The sequence below is a fragment of the Scomber japonicus genome, chromosome 17, assembly GCF_027409825.1.
Source record: "Scomber japonicus isolate fScoJap1 chromosome 17, fScoJap1.pri, whole genome shotgun sequence".
Classification (NCBI taxonomy): Eukaryota; Metazoa; Chordata; class Actinopteri; order Scombriformes; family Scombridae; genus Scomber; species Scomber japonicus.
The window spans coordinates 18,729,247-18,754,695 of NC_070594.1; the positions used below are offsets into that span (position 1 = coordinate 18,729,247).

The 25,449-nt window shown below is 39.6% G+C and overlaps 1 protein-coding gene across 1 annotated transcript in view; it reads left to right on the plus strand.

Moving 5' to 3' along the window:
* mthfd1l (methylenetetrahydrofolate dehydrogenase (NADP+ dependent) 1 like) overlaps positions 1–22,410 on the plus strand; it is a 37,655-nt gene extending 15,245 nt beyond the window's left edge. Inside the window, exons 20-28 of the mRNA XM_053337177.1 lie at positions 3,998–4,109; positions 10,365–10,504; positions 10,658–10,699; positions 12,809–12,912; positions 13,126–13,303; positions 14,286–14,393; positions 14,542–14,694; positions 21,971–22,075; positions 22,368–22,410. Coding sequence (XP_053193152.1) covers positions 3,998–4,109; positions 10,365–10,504; positions 10,658–10,699; positions 12,809–12,912; positions 13,126–13,303; positions 14,286–14,393; positions 14,542–14,694; positions 21,971–22,060 — 927 coding nt within the window. The 3' untranslated portion in view covers positions 22,061–22,075; positions 22,368–22,410. The remainder of the gene's footprint in view (positions 1–3,997; positions 4,110–10,364; positions 10,505–10,657; positions 10,700–12,808; positions 12,913–13,125; positions 13,304–14,285; positions 14,394–14,541; positions 14,695–21,970; positions 22,076–22,367) is intronic.
* The last annotated feature ends 3,039 nt before the right edge of the window (positions 22,411–25,449 follow it).

Here is a 25,449-nt window from a genome sequence, read left to right on the forward strand (position 1 = left end):
TTATTTTTGACTTTTGAGATAGTCTTCAGAATTCTAAAAATGATCAGATAAAAGAGTCCAGTCACTTTTTAAAACTCATGTCTTCATCGCTGGGAAGTAGACATCTTTTACATCTAGACATCTTTGAGGACATTTCATATACTCTGCTTTGAATTTTTCTTCCAAAGAAAAAAAAAAGGTTATGTTACCTCATTAAATCATATTTCTTCTCCCATTGAAAAATCAAGAATTTATGGATATGAAAATATTTTTTCAGTTGAAAAGTTGAACTGCTGGAAGCAAAATGTTTCCTACTTCCTGAAAGGGTCATTCTCAGTAAAGAGCACTGGAAGTTTTCTTAATGCTCTGATGTCATGTAGATACATGCCTGTAATGGTGATTTAAGGTGAGCAAAGAGAAACTTTCACCCTATAGTCAAACTCTGCACAATGAAGGTAAAAAGTGAAGCGTTGAGAAGAGGGAAAGTCTACTCAACAAGTAAAGTTTGTGATCTGAAAATGTTCTTTCCGCTCTATCCTTAAAATGACTCTTTTGTCCTCAAACTGTAATATTGCATTACTTATCTGGTCATTCCAGTGTGTTGCAGTCTGGACGTCCCATCTATGGCGTCTGCTTTATCTTTGTAGTTGATGCTCTCAGTGCACGCTCTCCTCACTGACAGTCTGAGTCTCTGGGTTTTGAGCCAAATATTTGCTGCACAAGTTAAGTGTATTTTTCTGCTGGATTGATTAAAGTCCCAAAAGTTTACAATCCGCACAATGTTAGCAGTCATGCCTCTGATAACAGCTTTGTGTTTCTCTTTTTGTTGTAGGGCTATTTTTCGTTTGTTTGTTCTCTGTAGGTTTTGAACAGAAAACTTGATTACATGGCTATTGGGTGGGGAAAATAAACACAGTGTGTCCCAGATTGGGTGTTTTCAAGGGTGTAGAGGGATGGGAGTGCGCATGCAGCCGAGATTTGGTTACTTTCTGTTTTTGTGGAGGAAGTGTTGCGGTCCTGTTGTGTGAAACCATTTCCTGTGTGGTTTTCCTGTGATTCTGGTCAGGGAGCTGGTATCGGCACCAGCCGGGTCTCAGAGCTCCATGTGAATTTTCCATCGTGCAGTGACCGCCTATGCCCTTTGTGCCCTCTTAACTTATGATTGTGTGTTTTGAATATGGATGAATACATGTGAATAAAGCTGGCATGTGGGAGTTACAGTGTGTGTATGTGTGTGTATGTGTGTATTTATGTGTTAGAGCAAGCATTTTAGTGTTGTTTCAGATGGGGCAGTGTTTTTAGGAGACATAGCACAAGAGGAAATGGGGTAGTATTTAGACCTGCTCCCTGTGTACGTGTCTATTAAGTAGACCTCAGCCATTCTCTGTGTTTTTCGTACATCCTGTCTACGTGGAGTTTCACAGACCCGACTGGATGCATCTTTCCTGGGGAGAGGATTTTATGTTAGGCCTGTTCTGTGTGAAAATCTACGCAGGGACACTTCTACTATTTTTATAATGTTCTGCAGCCGGTGAAGCGGACAGTAAAAGAGATACACACGAAGAGGAAACAGTGACATTATCTCCATCTTCCTGTTTTTGTCCATTTCCTTTCTTCTTCGTAATCCTCACGTCCACTCATTCATTTATTTCCACTTACTTCCAGTCATCACTTTCTGGTGAATGATTTCTTCCCTGAATTGCTGTCCCTTGATGTACAGATGTGGAAAGAGTTGTGAGGTGTGAACTGGGTCAAGTGAAAGTTCAGGAGTTGCAAACACAAATGGAAATCCATGTAACGTGTGACGTTTCTTACTGTTCCATTGGAATAGAGAAAATAATATGTTGACGAAAGGATAACAGTACTGAAAGCGCGTTTTGATTTAATTTTTTTGTTTGTTTTGTTTTCATCGTACATATCTCACATTTTTGCACTTGTTTCTCTTCACGTAGTTAGATACTGCTGTCATCTTTAAACTACTAGTTTATTCAGACAAATGGCAGCATTTGTCAGACCCTTGTTAAATGGTTGATTTACTCCTCTGAGGGGAGGCTGTTTATGCAGACAGAGGGAGAGGTATGCAAACAAAAGCTTAGAAAATTGTGTAAGGCCTTCCCATCCTTCCTTTTTCCTCCCTCTCACGGAATTCACATGGATTGTAACAATGGGTCAGTTCGCAGTTTTCTTCTTGACCAGATTTCTCAGTCATTTTTATTCTGTCATAAGTGTAGCAAAAGGATTAAGTTATCTTGTGGAGTAGACCTTTCGTTGTTAACCATATTGTTTGATGTCTTGCTTTGTGTAAGGTGGATGCACACAGCAACATCTCTTTGAATTATTCACTACTAAACTGCAGTGGACCTAGCTGTAGAGTTTCACCAAAGCTGAGAAAGGAATCATGTAACTAGGGCTGCAACTATCAAGTACTATCCATAAATCTGACATTTTTCTCAATTAACTTATTAATCATTTAGTCTGTGAAAATTTGCCCATCACAATTCTAAGGGACCTGAGTGATCTTTAAGTGTTTGTGTCTGACCAACAGTCCCAAATCAAACTGTTTTCCTATTATTTCTTTTAAATTCTACTAAATAGAAATTCAAAAGTTGTAATCTATATGGATTTCCTTTACTTCCCTGTCCCTCTCCTCCCAATTTTACGCCACTTCCCCCAACCCCACCAGCTATTTATATTCAACTCCTTCGTCATTCTTTCTGTTAAGAGAGATTGAAGGTCAAAAGTGCATTCTGCCTGAGCTTCCTACCCAAAAGAGTAAAGCAGGAGAGAAAGAGAGAGAAAGAAGGTCAGAGAGAATGATTGCTTTACTCCACAGATGGAAAAGTCACTTGAGTTGTGTTGCTTACATACTGCAGGTGCGAGATGTATTGTGGTTAACTTTATCAGAGATAACATATACCGGTCTAACAGTACCCTCCACCGTTCCTCAGTAATGACTCACCCATATAGATTCTCAGAAATCATGATCTTTGCTGACACAGACCACATACTCTATGCATGTAGGGGTGGGCGACTTAGCAAAAATATGATATGATTATTTACAGGCAGGATCACAATCTTATCATTAATCTTTTTTTTTATGTAAGGCTTTTAAAACTATTTTGTTTGTCACCTCTGCCAGTGGTTCAATGATAAACACAAAAAGGAGCAGTGATAGCAGGCAACCCTGGCGTGTTACTCTGCCCAGACGGAAAGGTTGAGACATATACCCATTTACTCTGGCCATGCTTCAAGGGGCAGTGTACTTGAGCTGCATCCATTTGATGGAGTTTGGGCCAAAATGGCCAGGATACGCAGTCAGATGCTTTGCTGACCTCACCCACAAATGCCATGCAGGGTAATTGCTACTTTGCTCCATAACATTAAGCAGTCTGTGGATGTTATCTTGCAGATGATGACCAACTCTAAAGCCTGTATGGTTCCACTCAACTAATCATTTAATTGATTAATTTGTTATATAATTTGACTCTAATCACTCTAACTTTACTTCTCAGTCTCATCAAATATTGTCAAAACACGGTGAGGTTTTACTTTGCTTTGTCACATAGAGTACATTGCATATGATTATCATGTGTATTGCGTTTTGTATTCTCACTGTTATGCTTATGTTCACTGATGTAAGGTTGGTCACAATGTAAATATCAACTGAAAGTAACTGTTACTAGAATGAGTGCCAGATACAAAAACTTTCACTTAAAGTGCTGTTTTAGGGTGTGTTTCTAGCCTTTAGAGAGTAATCCAAATCAGCAGAGTAGAGAAGCCTGGCCCTGTGTCAGGCTGTCATTGATAGTCAAGTACCTCTTAACTTGTGCCTACTGTTAAGACAAATACACTGCCAGCCAAAGTGCATCTGCACTTGAATGTTTATACTGAATGTTTGAAAGATGTTGCATGAAAGCGTTAGTTATTCCTAATTTAAACTTGGCCGGTTGAGTTGCTTTGGGTTACACTGTTTTCTCAACTCCTCTTGCATCTTTGTGTGCCGCTCTAATTGTTTCAGGGTACGCCAGTGTTTGTCCATGCTGGGCCCTTCGCCAATATCGCCCATGGCAACTCCTCGGTGCTAGCAGACAAGCTGGCTTTGAAGTTGGTTGGACGGGACGGCTTTGTCGGTAAGAGCACACAGTCCATGCATACAGATCACACACGCACGCACACACACACACACACACACACACACACACACACACACATCTTTGGGGAATGTCCGATGACAAGATATTAACTGTAATGTGTAAGAGTCTCAGCTGGGGAGGAAATAAGGTTGAAGCTCTCCTCAGCGGCAAACTATAATTTAGAATTTACTCCAGCCATGAACTTCAGCTTGCTTTCCAGCTGTTGCAACCTTTGGCCTACATACATGTCTGTTCTTGTTCTAGCTCTGTTCTACCTGCATCTGGTTGACTAGTGTGCTGCTCTGGCATTCTGCTCCTGCGCAACTTTCTAGGAAACTGGTGGAAAGATTGCATAAAAACACAGGAAAGAGGAAGGAAGCAGATTGATAATCTTAAGAGCCCCTGGAATGCTTAGAGTAAACCACACTAATCCCTTCAACGTCAAAGCATACTTGAGTATTCCCATTTTTATCTGTCTATCTATCCTGCCGTTCTCTTTCTGTCTTCATTTACTTTGGCTGCAGAAATATGTTTGGAATGTGTGAGTGTGTGTGTGTGTGTTGTAGTTCATGGGGCTGGTCAGGTGTATTTGATGTATATGAAAATACCCTCTCCAGCATTATATTTGTGTATGTGATCATAGGTTTCTGTGTGAGAACCAATAAGGTGTACATGTTATATGTGCCCCAGTCACCCTTTTCCTTTTCCCTGAGCTGTCATCTGGGAGATGGGCAATTTTGTGTGTAGGTAGCATGAGTATGGAGTAGGGTTTCACAACACTGGAGCAGAGAACCAGGATGGTGTTTTATATGTGTATTATGTGTTTTATACGTTCACCTCTCCACCCCACTTGTTTTCCATCTGTCTGTCTCATTCCCTCCCTCTGCCGTCTGTGTGTTTGTTACCTGACTCTCAGGTATGCAAGGAACTCGACCTCCCTCCGTTTCCTCCCCCTGAGGCAGCTGGGATGCATGTCGCCCCCTCTTGCTTCCTCATTCTCCCACTCCTAGTCGCTCGCCTTTCATTTCTCTGATGCCATAATCTTTTCCTCAAAACATATTACAGTAAAACTGGCAAAATAAATGTTTATCCACAGATAATCTTTTTTTTTTTTTAAAGATTTGTTTTGGGTAGGGATGTCCGATATTATCGGCCCTCCGATATTATCGGCCGATATTTACTTAAAAATGTAATATCGCATTTCCGAGTCTGCATGAACGCAGCATGGGACGTTTACCAGCGCGTGCTTGATGATGTAAAACAACAACAACATGCTACTCATGGCTAACAAGTTCATGGCGTCCACCGCCATGTACATGAACACACAAACCAGAATGAGGTTTACCTCCTCATTTTAATTTTCTCTGTTATGTTTTTGGGGAGTCACCCCTGTGACGTCACCATCAGAGTCCGGTGGGTCCTATCTTGGTCCTACTCTGCTGGAGACACAACAGCTGAGAGGAGCGAGTGAGAGGACTTTCCTGTAAAGGTCCCGCCTCCATAAACGGGGCTTATGGCTGTGGTTTAGAACTATCTCCAAGTGTGTCCTACGGATAGTACATTTGTAATTTGCAATGACAAAGCAGCTTAATAAATATGGCAGCGCCATATTGGCACTTTTTCCATACCTTAAGTTGAAGTTGTTCTCTTATTTTGCACAGACAGTGTTTACATGTGGAAAGCCATGTTGCATTTATGTATGCATCCAGTGGGGCATCACAATAAAATTAGGCATAATGTGTTAATTCAACAGTAGGAGATATGTAATATATATCGGTATCGGGTGATATCGGTATTGGAAATTAAGAGATGGGGTATATCTGATATCGGCAGAAAAGTCAATATCGAGCATCCCTAATTTTGGGCATGATGGCATAGGCTGACAGGAAACAGGGAGTGAGAGAGGGGATTGACATGCAGTAAAGCAGTCACTTGCCAGAGTGGAACCAGGGACACTGCGATTATGTGGCATGCGCAGTAACCACTCATAACAAAGTGCTCCGAATCTAGTTTTTGTATGATCTGATCATCATCAAGTCAAAAAGTAATTCTGTTACAACAGATTTTTATAGCTTTAGCCATTATGTCTATTCGTACTCCACAAAATAATTGAATAAGAGGTCCAACCAGGGAAGAAACATGAGATTTAGATAATTATACAGCTCGTAAAACTGTTTAGGCAGATTATCCAAATCACTTTATTTGTCATAAGTAAAATGAAAAGTGAGTGCAGCTAAAATGTTGGGAATAATTCCACATTTCACATTTTTGTAAACACACAACTACAGTTGGCATGGTTGAACCAGGAAGTAGGAAGTGGTCTGTTTGAGTCATTTTTACAGTTGGTCTGGCTAACCTGTGAGTTTGCTTATGATTAGAGACACATGATTGTCCGACTGGTCATGCTTTTTTATCTTGTCAAGCTATTTTTATGCATTAACAGATCTCTGCAATTAACTTGATGAGCACAGTGTCCTTATTACTAAAAGGAATTCTAACCAAAAGATATGAAAATAAGACCCAAGTCATAAAGAACAGCTTTTAACCTTGTAACTGCACCACCATTTTTTAAAAGAAATGTACACTTAAGTATAATTCAATTTTCCTCTGAAAACTTCTCTCTAGTAAATTAAGTAGATGAACTCTTTGTGAACCCACTGAGGGTTGTGGGTGTGTGTATGAACAAACTCATGGCCATGCTTCATCATGCTCAGTATTATTGTGGGTTTTTTCAAGTCACTTTGGAATCTGGACTTAAAATGGAGAAACACTGCTGTGGGATGAATTCCACATTCCAGATGTGAGGGATTCCTGTATAATTAACAGTCTGGAGTATTGAACACAGATAACCCCCCCGATACTGACTTACAGTAAGATTTCCCACACCGCAAAGCCTCCTTAAGCTACAGCAACAAATCATTTGGGCTTTTAGAGAAGTGGTCACTGGGAAATGGTGATACATTCAGCATGTGAAGCATTTCCAAGCATGCACCAGTTTTTGTTAAGACATATTTGTCCTGTTGATCTTATACAGTTCATACGTCCACTTGTCTTAAACTTGTCTAAACAAAGTGTTTCATCAGCATACAAAAAGTTGGTTTAAAAATTACAATTGCGAAGAGATTTACTTGGATTCATTTGGGAGTATTCTGTAATAAAGTCTATTTCCATTAATTCTCTTTCTGCTTTTCTGCATACAGTGTGCACTGGTTTGTAAATAAGAATCACAACTTAACAGTATATGTAGACAAATGCATTAATGCCACTGAAAATGCAAAGTAGATACAGCCCTCAGATAGTATGAAATTAGGAGTAGCACTGAGATGATGATTCAGTGAATTAAAAGATATTTAATCACTATCTATTTCAATGATCAATAAATCATTTATCAAGGAAATAGTAAAGAAAAATGCAAAGTTAAAAAAAAAATAACACCTAGAGAATTTGTGCTTTTCTCTCACTGTGTAGTGGGTTGATTTGGGATGTGGACTGACTCGAATAAAATGAGCGATTTTAAGAGGTCATTTAAGGCTTTTGGATATGGTGATGGACATTTTTCACAGGTTTCTAATTATATAGAAATTGAATTAGACTAATCAAATGAAAGTTCATAGTTGCAGCCTTGTTCAGAAATACAACATGGCTTTTTGTGAACTACTTAACAGGAAGTGATGGTCATGTTGATCTACCCTACTTTCCAACCTCGTTTGTGAATGTTTTTGTTGGCTAAGGTGCTGATACCAATGCTTTGACTAGTGGTAACACCATGCAGCTCTCTTTTCACTCACAACAACACTGACCTCTTGTTCCCCCCTTGCTCTCTGGACAGTTCAAGGTTGTCACACAGAACAGGAAGCTTGCAAGTGTTTCCTCATGACATCCTCTGGGGTCAATCTCCTGCTTGGGGTAATGTGGTAGTGGAAGATTTGTCATATTGGCCGCTGTTATGTACTTTTGTTGGTTTCCTTAATTTCCCAATTTAAATATGCATTGCTCTGCCCATTGTGTGTGTGTGTGTGTATGTGAGTGCTCTGTGTGTTGGAGATCACACAGTTTATGTCAGAATCCATTAATGCTGTTGATAAGAATGTGATTTTGAATTTCAAGCTGCTTTTGTATTCAGAGCCAAAAACCCTAATGTGGTGCTAATGAGAAACACTACACTCTGTCAGTAGTCTGAAGCTAAATAAAGTCTAGTTACATTCTTGTGCTAATCTGTTAGGCCTTATTTGTTTCTCTGTACACAGAGAGACTTGTTCAGATGGAGACGATTCAGCCCAGGGCCCCAAAACCACAATACCTGCTTTACAGTAACATTGTCATTTATTTTCCCAGAAGCTGTTAAGTCCTAGTAATGAAATTATGCTTTTTTTTCAAATTTCTTTTCCAAAGAAGATTTCTCATCTCTCTAATTGAATTTAGCTTTAGTCTCTTTTCAATTTCCATGTGTCTCTTGTCTCTCTCCTCTTCCTGTCCTTTACTTGCAGTTGTTTGTTGTGGCAATAATTTCCTTTGGTGGAATACATAATACTTTTACTAGAAATGATCCAAACTAAGCAGAGTGATGTATTTCTTTATGGAAACACTTGTTTTCTCACTAAAACCTCAGACATGTGCTCTAAGTGTCAGACATAAACAGTGAATGACTCTTTACTCTTCAAAGGCCCTATATGTTGTCACCTTGTAATCAAACAATGATTCTCCTTGTTGATTGTCATTGTAAATTTGTGTTTTTGTTTAGTTTATCAAATAAGAATTATTGGGAATAATATATTTTTTAGAATCAATAACTGTTTAGATTTGATGTAAATCATTCTTTTAGCTGTTAAAGGTTAACTACACTCTATAAAGTCTGCATTGACTACATTGATAACTCACAAGCATCATTTATCATATTAATTTCATGTTTCCTGACATGCTTCCTTGTCACATTTCATTATCATTTTAATTAAATTAACCATGAAAGGGATTAACTGTTGGCCATTATATTGTGCCCACACAGAATATAATGTATAATATTTGATTGTAACTAATTCAGTCAAGTTTTACTCGTGTTGACAAACCAGGAGTTTGGTTCAGTTGTAGACCAAAGGAAGAAATGATTATCTCTATTTAATTTGTCGTCTATTTAGGGTTAACCTGTTGCCAATTTAAGGCTTTTAAAATGAAGTCACATGGACAGACGAGTAACTCATCTACGTTATATGGACTCATGGGAGAAAATGGAAACAAAGTTTATTTGTGTGACTGACAGTAAATCCCACTGTATTTGAAGGCTTTATTGGTCATCTGGTGGTCATAAAGAGCTCATTAAGCTTATCCTCAAACTGGACCTCATTGGCAATAAATACTGACTGGCGACCAGAAAGAGGAGAGAAACTGCATGTCATAGCACATTTTTAGTTTAGCTTTAAAATGAATGTTGGTGTCGCATAGCTGTATTACATAATCCAGTGGCTCTTTCATGACACATTTTCACTACAATCAAACAGCACCAGCTTCTGCTTGGAAGCAGACCAAGGGCCACCTTTTTTGGTGGTGTACGTGCAGTAATTAATTTCCCTGCTGGGCTCAAATGACAGTGTTCCCACAAGGCTAAACAGACCGCACTGAATGGGAAAATACACCAAAAGTTGTTAAAACCTCTCAAAACGGGTTAGGTGTGAAATAAAGCTCTGTCTTCCTCTAAATTCTGGTTTGGGCTATCCAGCAAGGATTGTAGTACAATAGTGTCACACATATCCGTGCAGCCCCACACACATACACACAAGTAACAGGAAACCTTATCTTAACAAGGCCGTCATTCCAGGTGGACTATTTGCTTTGTTTGGAGCTGGTTCAAGAGGCCTGTGTAGGGCCCTCCATATCAGAGGCTTTGAAAGCCCTTACAGTGAACCCATCACTCAGTTCTGTGTTACTGTTCAGACGAAAACACAGTTGGACTCTCCCCCTAGCCCCATGATTCTTTAAAGATGTCTGACTGAACTCACATTTTGTATATAAAGTTGTTTGGAGTTCAAATTTGGTCGAACTTCTCTACTTTAATTTCTCTGCTAATACAGTTTTGGAATGGTGTAGATACTTTGGGAATTTCCAAAGAAAATATGAAAGCATTGCTTTATCACAGTTTGCTTACATTATGTGAGAAAATAATGAAAGTATTGTTAGTAAATTACTGATCGACAAATTAACACTTGTTATATGTTTGCTGTCTTGCGCTATACAAACACATTCCTGTCTGTTGCTTTGCAGTGACTGAAGCTGGATTTGGAGCAGACATCGGGATGGAGAAATTCTTTAACATCAAATGTCGGGCTTCAGGGTTGAGGCCTAATGTGGTGGTGCTGGTTGCAACTGTTAGAGCACTAAAGATGCATGGCGGAGGTCCAAATGTAAGCATGACAAATAAATAATCCGTCTGGGATGGATGTCCTCAACAACCTTAACTAACATGTGACACTGTTAATCTACACTGATGCAATCACCCTTCAATACCTGCTGTTTATAGTACTCATGTGTTGGTGATTATTTTTGTATGTTTTCAGGTGTCAGCAGGTGCACCTCTTCCCAGAGAGTACATTGATGAGGTATGAGCCCTACATCTGCATTTATGTGCTCTAATCTATATGTGCGGACATTCACATGCACAAACACGCATATATAAGCACCTACGAGTGAGACGTGACAAACAGACCACCTTTTTTGAGATGAAGAGCTAGAGGATTGGCTGGTTTATCAGGGTTTCCCATACAATCATTTATTTACATACTTTGATAAAGCATTGCCTGCCACAAATTGAATTTCTATCTTTTGGAGCTCCACACTCTCACCCTGCAGTCACGTCACGCCATCTACACTGGACAGGCCTGTTCGCACTATGTCCACTTAAAAACATAAACACATAAAGATCGATTGTGTCTCTGCATTGCTTTGTAAAGTGTGGACCATAGACTAAACACAAGGGGCTTCATGGTGTGTTCAGGTGCACCATGTAAACTAAGACATTTAAACCAAAATACCCCCTACACACACACCTATTGTCCCGCCCCAAATACACTCTGATTCTGTGGCAACACTCTGGCTGCAAAGGTCAGGATGTAGCCATACGCATATACATGACTGTGGGTGGAAATGGAGTATCATCTTAGTGTAGCTTTGCGGCCCTTTACTTTCCCAGCATCCCCATAGGGCCTCTTACAGCCTTGATCTTCTGTAAAGATGTGAAAGACCAAGACTTGTATGGTGATATTATCACTTATAGTATGTACTGAGACAACACAGCTTGCACAATGCCTATCACTCATCAGATCTTTTATACATCCCAGGTTTGTTAGACATCTTTTGACAGATTTGTGTGTGACGCAATAAAGGAAGTTTCAGATTATAGTCAACCTATCTGCTCACCAGCTGTATTCCTGCTGACATTAAATTTCCACCTATAAGCATAAATATATCAGCTGCACACATGGTTAAGGGTCCTTATTTGATTAACAGCACAAATAGAACCATTGCATGTGGTTGCCGGTCATGTGGGCCTTAGCAGAGTGGAGGTGGGTTTCTTTTGTTGTGTGTGTGTCCACGAGCACATGTCCATATCTGGCTACAATCACTGCTCTCTCAAGCAGGCTCAGCTGAGTCAATAATGAAGCAGTATAAGTTAATTGTAATGCCTGTAATGAGAACCAGAAGTACTGGGGAAAACAGAGCCAGGGAAATTAATTTATGAGACCTGTATGGCCCTACTGCTCTGAGCCAGGGGCTACACACACACACACAGAGAGAGACACAGACACACACACACACACACACACACACACACTGCAAGATTGGATTACTATGGTCAGACCTGGAGTAGCAGTACAATATGCTGTTAATGTGCTTGGCAGTACAACTGGAGTTCTGCACATGGTAGGATACAGTGTGAGAATGATGGATGAATAGCTGCACTCAGTGGGATACTACCACAGTCTTATTCCGTGCTGTAGTACAATACCAAAGTATAATGATTTCAAATGTTAACAGTATACCACATCAAAGGAAATTAAATCAACTGCTCCTAACAAAACACATGGTGAATGCCATATGTCTGGATTAAGTATAAGTTCAGACAACTCCAGCTAAATAGCTAAATGGGTGAACATGAAATTAAGTAATTTAAAAGAAGCATTCACTGGATCTGCCTAATTCCTGTCAAACACTTGAAATCTTAAAAAAGTACTGGTCAATGAAGGCAAAAGGTTTCTGATGTTTTTATCTAATCCTGCTTTTCTTTTTAATAGTGCCACATTTTTTGCTATTGTGGCACGGGAGGATTTTTTATGTTATAGGGATCAGGGGTTCATTATTATAGCAATGGACATTTTTGTGCTTTCTGTAGTGATATGAAATATTGTGATGTTATTATGGTATAGAATTGTCAGTGTCTTTTATAGCTCTAAAGTTAAGTCTTTTCTCCCTAGTTTATATTCCTCACTCTTTTTAAAGAACCCTAATAAACAAAGCCAGACTTGTTTCTGTAAGGGCCTGTATTAAAAGGTGGCTCAGGTTCATAAATTTACTGTCCCCGACCAAGTTTTGACATGATGGCTAATATGCACTTTGGTGGACAGACAGTTGTATTACATTTTATAGAGGATTCAATGTTTATTCTTTAACACTTCAACCTGTATGACTGTTTTCGTCTTTCTTTCTTCTAGAATCTGACCCTCGTTTCAGGTGGTTGCCATAGCAATCTGAGGAAGCAGATCCAGATAGCACACCTGTTTGGGGTACCAGTTGTGGTGGCGCTCAATGTCTTCAAGTAAGACGCATACAAACACGCAAATCCAAAAAAAACACAACCCAACTTGAGTCACTAACCTTTCACTCATTTACAGTAATTTAATAGAAATTATGTTAGTAACAGGATAGTTCATCCTTTCATCCACATAGGCGCCACTTTGTCTCTAAATACTTAAGTTGTGATGATGACGTCTAAGCCCTGCTAACAACACTCTTCCTGGTGATTCTATAGGACGGACACCCAGGCAGAGATTGACCTTGTGTGTCAGATCGCAAAAGAGTGCGGGGCATCTGACGCTGTGCCATGCCACCACTGGGCACAGGGCGGGCGAGGTTCTTTAGAGCTGGCCCAGGCTGTGAACGATGCTGCCAGCAGACCCAGCAACTTCCAGTTCCTCTACGACTTAGAGGTAAATATAGATATTTTAGTTTGAAAATTAGTATTTTGTTTGTTTTTAATTAATTACATTTTATTAATTAATCATAATCAGAATATAGCTTTGTATTAAAAGACATGTCAACCTTTACTTTAATGCCTTTGTTTTATTGCTACGTGATGGGCAGTCAAATATGTGATGTGACAAATAACATCAGGATAAGAAGTCAGTTAAACATCTGCAGCCAAGACGATGTTTGAGTAGACAGGGCCAGCGGGGCACACAGCAGAAAGCAGCAGATTTGTGGGCCAGACTTCAGGACCCTGACACGCGTGATAGAGGTGTCAGACGCATCTCAATAGGAGGGGAAACTGCCACCTACATGCATGTGAAGATTGGCCATTGTAAATTTGACTTTACTGGACGTAGATGAACACAGATGTTGCTTAAACTCTGTGGAAGCTCAACTTGCCATAACAGTCTGCTTGTGTATGGTTATTATAATGTCTTGCTAACATTCAATGAAAAATAGGTCATTATTTCATTTTGCAAGGATGGAGAAGTGTTACCTTTCAAGGTCCTTAAGTAACTGCAAAGACTTGACTGCAATTGAAAACACACTGGTGGCATAGGTCTCAAATGAGGACAGCTACCCTTGTTGTTTTCCATATAAAGCTGTGCGCTAGCAGTTGGCATACACGCATGGGTGCAGGGAGATGCACAAGAAAATGAAATGCTTAAAATACTATGTGGTCCTGTTGATTTCATGGATGTTTGTTTGTTTTGGGCTGCAGAGAAAAAAGCATCTAGTAATAGTCACACAGTAAAGGTTGTGTGTGTGTGCGTGTGTGTGTGTGTGTGTGTGTGTGTGTGTGTAAAACCTGTTGGATGATTGAATTCACTCTAATTCTTTTTAACCCTGATGTCGGATGTGTGTTCATTGAATCTAATTTCCCCTATTATTCTCCTTTTACTGGAATTTCAATCTGTTTCTCCACCTGTCTCTTTCCTGTAGATGCCAATAGTGGAGAAAATCAGGACAATAGCCCAAAAAGTGTATGGAGCTGATGACATCGAGCTGTCTCCTGAGGCCAAGACCAAGATAGATTACTACAATCAACAGGTGAGATCACTGCTTCTGCAATAACAACTGAGGCACACACAGGAGTCCCGCTCACTGACTCTCTCTCTCTATTTGTCTTTCTCTCTCTCTCACTCACACACACACACACACCCATACTGACCATTGTGTTTTCATTTTCTATAACCAGGGCTTTAGTTCATTGCCCATCTGCATGGCCAAGACCCACCTGTCCCTGTCCCACATGCCTGACAAGAAGGGTGCACCCACCGGATTCGTTTTGCCAATCAGAGACGTTCGTGCAAGCATCGGATCTGGCTTCATCTACCCACTTGTGGGAACGGTATGTGATCTGAAGCAGTTCAGGAGCAGAAGTCTAATATGAACTTAAGTCTCTGTGCTGTTTTATATTTGATTCCACAGTTTTTAAAAGAGGCTGCATCAACTAAGCTGCACAGATATATTGAAACTGCCATGGACCATACAATTGTGATTTTAATTCAAAGTCGCATAAGGACTGCATGTGTGTCTCCTTAGTGTTTCAGTGGGTCTACATTCAAACATTTTTGTCTGTGTAGCCTGCCTCAAAGCAGCTATTCACTGCATGAGACACTGAATCTAATATTACAGCCCAGGCCTTTCTTTTACCTCGTTACTGTAGTGTCCAGATCAGACACTGATATCTACAGCCGCTCACTTTGATATGTGATGCAAATTAAGTTTGGCTAAACTTTGTGTAAAGCTGATTAAAAGCCAAATCTGTAAAACCACATCTGTAGTTGTTTTAACATTGTAATGCAGTTTGTTGCTTTTAGGTTAAAGACCGTGTAAATTGAATTCAGACATTTTCTTCTAAACACATTAAATAGATCATAAATGTAGTTCTAAAAAAGGTGTAAAAAGCATTTCATCCATTTAGATTTGAATTGTGGCCAACGGTGTATGAATGAGAATGAATGATTAACTTCCTCCTGATGTGCAGGTTGGCACCTTGTGTGGTAGCCCCTGCCATCAGTGTATGAATGTGGGTGAATGAGATGTAATGTAAAGCGCTTTGAGTGGTCGTAAAGACTAGAAAGGCGCTATATAAGTACAGTCCATTTACCAGTTAGCTGAGTAGGCTGCCGAGCTAGCCGCCCAGTTAGCCGCTGAACTACCAGTTGAGCTAACCACCGAGCTAGCAGCAGAAAGCTCTCACACGTAGCGTCCATGTTTCTGGTAGAGGTGGTGACTTTGATTGACAGGTGACACATGGTAGGGGGTGGGGTTTCAGAGAACTCGATGGGCACTCCCACAGCGTTTGGGAGCAGAGAAAGAGGCTGATTTTTATACAACTTTGAAGCCTTACATATATTATATTATATATTATATTATATTCATATATATATAACAACACACTTTTCTGTGGTATGTCAAACTCAAACTCAAACACATATTTAGTCTTACTTTACACTGACTTTAAGTCTGAAAAATGTGGTTTTGCCCTTCAGCCTATTTTACTTAATTCAGGCAGCTTTGTAAAGCTCTGACACTGTAAAAACTTCATTTCCATGACTTCTGGTCTTGTCAACTCTGTGGCTGTTTTTAAGCACATAGGATCATCAGGCCTTGCAGGTGCTGTATCCCGTGTTTCCCATGAGTTCATCTATGAACAATATTTATGGTTTAGGCTCTGTCCCCTGCTTCTCTTGGAAGTCATAATACTGAGCCAGTTAGAGCTAAACAAGGCTGGATGGAGCCTCTTGGTTGATGATGGGCTGAGCAGGAAGGAAGCAGGTTCCTGAGCATTTTGTCTCCTGCTGTTTCACCAGCGTGCCCTTAGGGCCGGGCTTTGATAGGCGGAGGCAGAGGTGTCAAACAACGGGCATGCTGGGAAGGGGTGGCAGTATCTTGGTGTGTCGTCTGTCCAGTCTCCCAACCCTGCCTTTGATCTGCCGTAGCCCGTGGAGCCACTGGCACGTCGACGACCCTTGAACTGTGACTCCTAACCCAAAGCGAGTCTCCTACTAGTCCCTTTGAACTCTTCAGGTTAACGTCCGTCTACCAGACTGATCCACAGATTGAATTTTTAGAGAGCTCACGTTTCACCCAGCACAGGTTTGCTTCTTCTTTTTTCTAGACTCAGCCAGACAACAGTTTATTAACCAAACAATATAAATAATAGTTTGGTTAATATATCGCAATGTTTCAATTCATACTGTCCAGACCCATACCACCGATGCCCTTACAGATTATAGAAACCCTCTTTGGGAAGATTCACTGGGTGAGTCAAGTGAAACAGAGGCTAGCATGGAAAGGAGAATGGACTTCTGATCTGATGTAGCACTGAGCAACTCTCCAAACTATACTATTACTAACTTAAAGCAAAAATAAGTTCATGATTTTGCTAAAAGTTTCATCTGTGCTTCGATTCTCTGTTCTATGTTCTGCCATTTTTTTTTTAAATATTGGCAAAAACATTCACAGACCTCCAGTAACACTTGACTCAAAGAGGTGGAAAGTTCTGATCAACAAAACTCCCGAGGCGGTGAGGGCGTGAGCGTGAGACGAGGAGGAGCTTCCGAGCTGGGGAGGGGGTCTAGGGTCTTTACAGGGTGAAGAATCAGGAAGGGGCTGATGTCATTCCTCTGAAATGTGAGGGAGGGGTCACAAGCAGAACAATAGATCTCTGTAGAGTTCATATCCCGTTAGAGCTGCCTCCACTGCACCATTAAACCCAAAACAGTCCAGATTTATAGAAAGCCCTTTCCTGGCTGGACATGTCACATATTCACAACTGGTTAATGTGTAACGACTTGTAGATTGGTTAAGGGGCCAAACACACATGAGATGAAAGCAGATGTTCATTTGTTTTGGCTTTGATCACGTTAATGACTCAAAGGCCAGCGAGTCCAGTAAACCATGTGCTGATGTGTGAAACTGACCTGGACTTCAACTGTATTTTCTACATCAGTTCATTCAGTTAAAAAGAAGAATGCACATATACAGTAGATGGACAAGTTACAGTTTTAACCATATGGTAGATAGTGGCACACACACTGACCTTCATCTCTCAACTATTTCTTTACCTAAACATCTCATTACATTGTGCATTGTCTCCATTTATAGTCCCAAGAATACACTGTGATTGTATTCATGTATTTTTCATTTTTCTCTAATACCTGAGTGCTGAGCATTTTCATTTGAACTTAACCTGAATCGTAAGTGTGACTCACATCTGTCACAGAAGTCACAGAGTTGTTATATAACACTTACTGCCTGAACTTAACATTGACCTGTGATAAGTTGTAAACATCAAATTGCTCCCTGAGGGAAGTCAAGCTTTCTCCAATTAGTTTTTGTCACAATCACTTTGCATCCAAGAATAGAGCTTTTTAGATGAGCATTACATACATAGGCAGCAAAAATATTTAAACTGTCTCACACTTACTGTAATTTGGTGTAAATCAAGTTAATCTTAAATTGCTCAAGCATTTGCTGTTGAATCACTTTTCATAAACTCTACAATCCTCCTCTACAGCGAAACCTTGGCCGCATGTTGACAGCGACTCTTCTCCAGAATCAGTGGGGGGTGGAAATCCAGCTTTATTGTCTCCTCCAGGGTTTTTCTCTGACAAAGGCACATTGTGTTTAGGCATAATGGAGGGACTTATTTGGCCGAGATGAGTTTCCAACTTTAGCCTTGAAGTGTTGTGTGTTTTTGCGAGTGCCAACATGTTCTCAGGCTGGAGAGAAGGACCAGGAGAACACCGCATCTTTTGTTACATCGTAGCATCCTTTGATATTTAAATGTACTGCCTGATACTCTTCACTATAGAAGCTAAATGTGAAACCAAGTACTAAGCTGTATAATATGCTCTCTTTCTACAGTGTACAGGCATCACGGAGGCATCTTTGTTTGAGATTTAGTTTTTAATACTGGAGTTGTTCATTATTCAATCTAAAGTGAAACTGTGGGGTCTGGTGAGGAGAGATGTTTCTCTCTTACAGTCCTTCTTTGTTATTAAATATGGTAAGAAAGGTACATTTTTTATGCAAGAACTGAGTCCAGAGTAGTAAAGAAGAGTGGAGAGAAGTTGACATTTTCACAGCTGTCAATGGTAACTCTTTTCTGATGGCTCTTTACTCTTACTTTAATAAAAAGTTAAACCGGTGGCCCTCCAGGTCGATGGAAGATCTTGGATGTAGTGGTGATGGGGATGCAGTCAGATGCACAAAGACAGAACGGCATGTTATTTAAAGACATGTTTTAGGACACCTACTTAACTTTGAATAGTCAGACTGACTTGTTGCAGATTCACTGCTCAGGCATTTTATCTTTTCCAAGATGCTTTGGTGTCTTCCTATTTTCAATGTTCTTGCTTTCAATGTGAAAACAGTATCAAACTCTGCACATTCATCAGTGTGCAAAGACAAGCTCACACAGTCAAGTGAAACAACAATAAGCAAAACAGGTTTTTGAGACCAGGTTGACTGAAGAACAGCATCCAAGGACTAACTGGCTGGTGGAAGTCATTGGTCATACATACAATATGTTGATGTTGTAATATGTGAATGTAAGGGACTTTGGCAGCACAGGAAAGCTGAATTGACAAAAAAGGAGCAAATTTATTGAACCTTTTCCTAAGTTTCATATAACAGACGCACCTGTGACTAGTCTCTCATTTTCCTCATTCTTTAATGTCAACACATTAAACCCTTTTCCATTTCATTTGGTTGACTGATGTCATAAAGTGACAGTGCAGTTTTCTTACGCTCAACCATGACATCAAGGTGGTTCGAACATGGTGATGTCACGACCAAAAGGAGCCCAAGAAATGAAGTAATTACACCGTCATCATTGTTCCCCATGAAGTCCATTAGATTATGACTCGATGCAGTGATATTGAATTCCTATAAATGTGCTCATAGTTTGAGTCATCTGTGGTCAGAACAGTGTCATGTAACGGCCATCACTGTTTACATCAGACCAGCTACCCACAAGCCTGAGGAGTCACCCTCTGCTCTGCGGGGCTGTAAGCATGTATTCCTCACTTTGTGCCTTCGTTTACTTGCGAAGCTGCGTTTCCTCAGACAGGAAATTGGCTGGTCACTTCCTCCTGTCTCATTTCCACTAATGGGCTCATAAAACTGGCCCTGGGTCAGAAGGAGAGAGGCACGCAAAGAATGTCGTTCCCTGTCTAATGAGCGAGATAATTTACTTTTCAGCTCAGATGGGATGATTTGGTGGAGGTTTTTGAGAGGGGAAAGTGTTTTATGAGTTAGACAGTTGCCTTTGATCAATTATACTGTGCAAACCAGTCCCCCTTCTTTTCTCTGCTGTACTCAAATGTTGTATATGCACACATAATTAACTGTAGTTGCTTTAGATTGAGATAAGATTTGTAAAGTTGACCTGCTGTCAGTATCTGCTCAGTAAATGTCTCAGTGACTGTATGCGTGAGCCTCCATTCACATGCTCTCTTCTGTCCATGTCACAAATTCAATTTGGGAGTATTTCCCCTCAGTTGCTTTTTGCCCTTTTCTTATTATTTGATCTGTCTCAATACAATTCCACATATCAGCCAGTTATAGTGAAAGGTTCTCTTGAACAAATGTTAATAAATGTAACTACTAGTAGGAAAACAGTGCACATGTTTTCTTTGTTTTTACATGCATCCAGAGGGAGTGAATTTGCTTTCTTTGCATTTTTTGTACAGGGGAAATGCTTAAGGACTTGTTTGTCTTGGTGAAATGTATATGATCATCAAAGCTTGACACACCTTTTTGATTATTTCCAGTTCATAAAACCTGAGCAATAAGAGTTTCATTTCAGGCATCAGTTGCTGTACAGTCCCTGCACACCAGAAAGTGTTGATGACAAGTGTGCTGGATCGAAAATCCAGTGGCCCATAAGGACAAAGCATACACAAGAGTGAAAGCAGAAACATTAAGAAAACATTAGGAAAATCCCTCCCACCAGAGCTCTTGCTCTGTGCCAATTGTTTTTTAGGGTGGTTTTTTTTTTTTTTTTTGCATTTTCTTTTTTATTTGTGTCTTTTGGTGTTTTAAGCATTTCTTAATCGAGAGCATGTTTTTCTTTATTTCAAGTTAAGTTGAGTCACATATATTTATAGAGCACGTTTTTTTTTTTTTTTTTTTTTTTTTTTAAAGTAGGTTGACCAAAGAATTAAATCAGGCAATAAAAGCAAAATGAACGTAACAAATCAGCAAACTAGTTAAAGCATAGAAACAGAACCATTTGAGATGGATCCAAACACTAAAGAATAAGAGTGCGTTTCTGTGATTTGTCCTTAGGGACATCAGTAAAATTAGTGTAATTTGATGATCCGATACACTTGTCTACTAGATTTTTTTGTGGTGCACGAACTTTGTTGCGCTTGTTACTTTTTGGGTAATGAAATGCAGCTTCTTTTAGCTACTTCTTGGACGAATGTGAACTGTGGTCTGTATTCTGGCAGTGATCTCAGATTTATCAGTCCAGTAGTGAGTATTACCAGGACACTGTGTTTAGAGCCTCTCATCTCTGTTCTCACATCTGTGAGGCAGCCTTTTGTTATCTATATCTTCAGCATGATGAGAACAAAGCTACCATTGATTCCAGCTGAATTCATCACTGCTAAAGTGGAGGTTGCCCTCACATTGATCATCTGTCTGCCTGGAGTTAAATGAGTCTAGATTATAGTCATTGAACAGGCAGGGGTTGAGCTTATTGTGTCTAGTTTAAGCAAGTTTTCATACAAAATCTTGTTTTTGTGTAGGACAGCTGTGTTGTGGTGAAGGCCTTAATATGATGTTTTAGTTATTGAGATTTTAATCTCTCTGTTATTTGTGTGTGTATGTTCAGTAACATTTGATGAGAATTACAAAGGAGCAATGATGACAGTGAATATGAATCAGCTGCTAAAACTTATTATGTGTGTTTTTTCAGTTAAGATCAGTTTTCAGTAAAGACCGTAGCGGTCATTTAGAAGAGTTAAATTTGGTAGTTTTATAGTCATTTTGTTCATGCTTCTCATTTAGAGAGCAGAGCTGAAGACACAATATAAAATAAAGAGGGCTGTGAGTTCGAATAGAGTAATAAAAATATATATGCTGTATTGTTTCCTGTCTTGCTTTGTCCAGTGATGTACAGTACCAGTCAAAAGTTTGGACACACTTGGTCATTGATGTGAATGGTAAGGTATGTCCAAACTTTTGACTGGTACTGTTTTTCAGAGTAATCAAGCAAATACAATACATTCAGACAAAGGTCTTAAACTCAGTTTTCACTTTTCTAAAAGATATGAAAACACCACGATGAAGAAATGTATCAGTCACAGTACTGTCCCACTAAAACAGACAAAGTGTACAAGTGTGTTCTGAAATGTCAGGTTCTGTGAGCTAAGGAATTTGTTGAGTAGAAATTTTTGTCTCATGTGCAAAATTCCTCTCGTAATAAGTTACAATTGGGAAGAATTTTAAATGGAAAATATTTTGCTGGGTAAATTTGAGTCCTTAAAATATTCAGCTAAATGCATTACACTTTGATTTAGACTATTATGACTAATTTCTTCCTTTATTTTTTCTCGCTGTTTCTGACCAAGTTCTCACCCTCTACTTTCATCTCCTCCTTTCAGATGAGCACCATGCCCGGCCTGCCAACCCGACCGTGTTTCTACGACATCGACCTTGACCCGGTCACAGAGGAGATCACTGGGCTCTTCTGAGCGAGCTCTCTAAAGGTGTTCTCATAGGTATTATCTCATATACATCAACATAATATGGTCCATTAAATATGCCATTTCAGTCATAGAGGAGTATGCAGTGGTATCATTATAAATACTTTATAGGCATTGTCGATATAATTTGTTACATGAGACATTTATTTCCTCCCTGGAGTTTTTCAGTTAACTGTCTCATTGACATGGTGCCAAGGCTTCAGTACTTGAGGCTTCTCTCTTTCTCTCTCTCTATCTCTCTCTCTCTCTCTCTCTCATGCACGCAGTTAAATTCATCTTCTTGTTCTGTTCCCAGGCTCTGCTGTGTCCTCAGGATCCTCAGCTCCATGTGTGCACTCAGACTCATCCATCCCCCGCACCTTTGACAGGAAATGCTTTCTTACTTTTCCCAGCAAGCTCAATCTCTCCCCACATCACTGTAATATGTCCTGGTAAAAAAAAAAAAACAACAACAGATTACTGAAGCATTATCTTTATGCTTTATTTGCACATCTGTGTATTATGTCAAAGATGACCTCTTACAGCCATATTATATATCTGCCTTTGACCTCTATGTACACATATTCTTTGTGTATGGAAGAGTCTTTATATCAACTTTAACTTTAATATTTTCTTAAAATTCAGCTTTTCTTATATGTGAAGAAAAGTTACTCAAATGTCTTATATTGGTGCTGATGTCTTAAGCTTTTTAATTGAAATGGGTTATGCTTGTGTATTTATTAACTAAATTGCTTATATACGCACAAACAGGTCTTAATGTAAATTTTAGTGCCCTAACTTCCTGGATAATGCTGAATTTCCAAGCTGCTGTACTGTTTAAATGAAAATCACTATAGCCATCAAGTAACACTAATCACTTCCAAACCAGTTTTGACATATTGTTCAAGTATTACATTTTATATGATGAGATAGCTACATATGCGATATATCCAGCCTGAAACTCCTGTTATTTGTGTGTTATGACTTTCTGAATGTCATATTTCTGGGTCTTCCCCCCGAAACTGTTGAACAGAGGTAGTAAGCACTCCCTATATCCTGATGTGCCTGATCAGTTTAGTTACTGGATTAATAATTGTTACACTCATTTGCTGTGTGAATTTTATTTCATAAAAGTTTAGACATTTTTATGGGATACTTGTGGAAGTGGTCTTGCCAGGTGAGGTGCCCTTCCTCTGCCAAAAACCTACATTTACATTTCTATACAAATAACTTTTGTTGCTGTTACTTTTGTTACTTTTTTACCTCTTTCCATTGCTTACGCTCAGGTTGTTTCCATCCAAATTGCTGAATGTAACGGTCTTGAAATGCAAGCTGTCCACTTAACCAACCAGTTTTAATTACCTGACATCAATGTGAGTAACACCGAGTGTCTATGATGAGGTGATTTAATGACAGAAATAAAAAAGTCATTTAAAACTTGAATCATGTGACATTTCAGAGTTTAAACCAAACATTATATTCAAATCTAACTAAAACTAAAAAGAGTTACATTACATACTTTTTTATTCTCATTAACAACAGTTGTATGTTAAACATGTTAGTGTAAGTGTATACCTTTTCATTAAAAAAATGATCCTTTTATTTACTCCAAAACTGTGTGTTTGTGTTTTCACACCTAGCAGTTGACTTGTGGCTAAGCCCATCTGTTGTTTGGACACACACCCTCTTCCTGTTGTCTCTTGATTCTCCGAGGAGACGCCTCAACAAGACCTTATTTTTGTCCCAAAACTTCCTCTTTTCTGTCTCTCACCTTACTCACACACTAAAGCATAACATTTTTTCAAAATATTCTTCTGTTTTTCTACACAAGCGCTGCTTTACACCCACAGGGGGAAGGTCCCTGTGTTGGAAGTATGCCTGAAAGCTGACCATCGGGCCCCCCAGCAGCACTCCAGGGTGCAGCATCTGTCATTATGAGGTGTTTGGGTTTGCAACATGGAGCCAACATACATGTGTACACATGTGTGTGCCTGTCATAGCTGCCATTCCACACCTGCTAAGTCTGTTATTCTGTGTGTTCACCAGGCATGATCTGGTACTTTAACTACAGTCAAGGCTGCAGGAATGCACTCATTTATACAGTAGTGCTCAACTGCCATATTTACTGTGTGTGTGAGAGAGGAGAGAGACTGAACCCTCTTGTTTTGAGTTGATGACAGATTTGAAGACATGGTGTTGATGAGGAGGGGGCTTCGTCATGGCTTTGTAATGTGCTGGAAAATCCCAGCTTCATAATAAAGTTGTTTATGTCGGAACATCTGACTCAATCTGCTGAAGCCTCCAGTTGTTTAAGCTCTCGTCTTTTAGCACTTAAATTTAATAGACTAGCTAATTTCAGTACCAAGGACAGGTCCTTTTATAAACGTCTCTTGTGAGAGTAAGAGCTGGAAAACAGCTCAGATGATCTCTGATCTCTGGATAAATGATGAGGATGTTTGTCAAGTTCTTGAAGTTAATTAAACTTTAGATTAAGCTCCATTAGGAGTTGCATTCCTGTCTGGTCAAGAGACATGATAATATTATGTCATTATGACTTTAAATTTGCTTAAGTGTTGCCTTATTTTGAAAGATATCACCTCAGAGTGTTTAATATCCATTTTAGAGAAAAATATAGTAGTTGCAGCACTTTAGAAATACAGATGCTTTCATTTTAACATTACAGCTTTTTTAAAGGCCTGTGTTGTTTCTGCAACATCTGTTTCACATCATGTCACAATTCTGTCCAGCAATAATTATGCAAATATAGCTGCTCTCTCTTGTTTGGAAGCAAAACCCTTCATTTGTCTGCTTTTGACAAAATATGAGAGTATTTGACGACCTCCTGCTGTGTCTGGGCGAGTCTTCGCTCGGTGCCCATGCCAGACATCGACCCTCAGGGCCACATTCTTCAACTCTCTCTGTCTCTGGAAAACATTTCACTGTTTCATTTTTATAAAAATATTCAGTCCCGGTATCAACTGTTCCCACAAAGATACCTGTTATCTATCTGTAGCTGATGTACTGATGTCCATGTGTCTAAACATTGTCACCAAATGTGTTCATATTTTATAATTCTGCACTGTTTGGATGACTGTCACTTCTCATATCTCTTAATTTATCTGCTCATCTTCTCACACTGAAGCAGAGCAATAATCACTGCTTCCCAAATATAGTACAATCTGTATATCAGTGTCACTGAGCAGCAGGAAAAAATAGGCCAGTTGTATTTGGACAGTGTCCCATGAGTAGATTCCTATTACCCATATAACAAGCAGCAAGTGTGAAAGAGGGCTTGTGAACGTCACCCCTCCTGTAAGTCGGTGTGTGTGTAAGCATGCCTTTTTAATGTGCCCTTACATTATCGTTTTATTGAGCGGAGACCATGACATGTCCGGTAA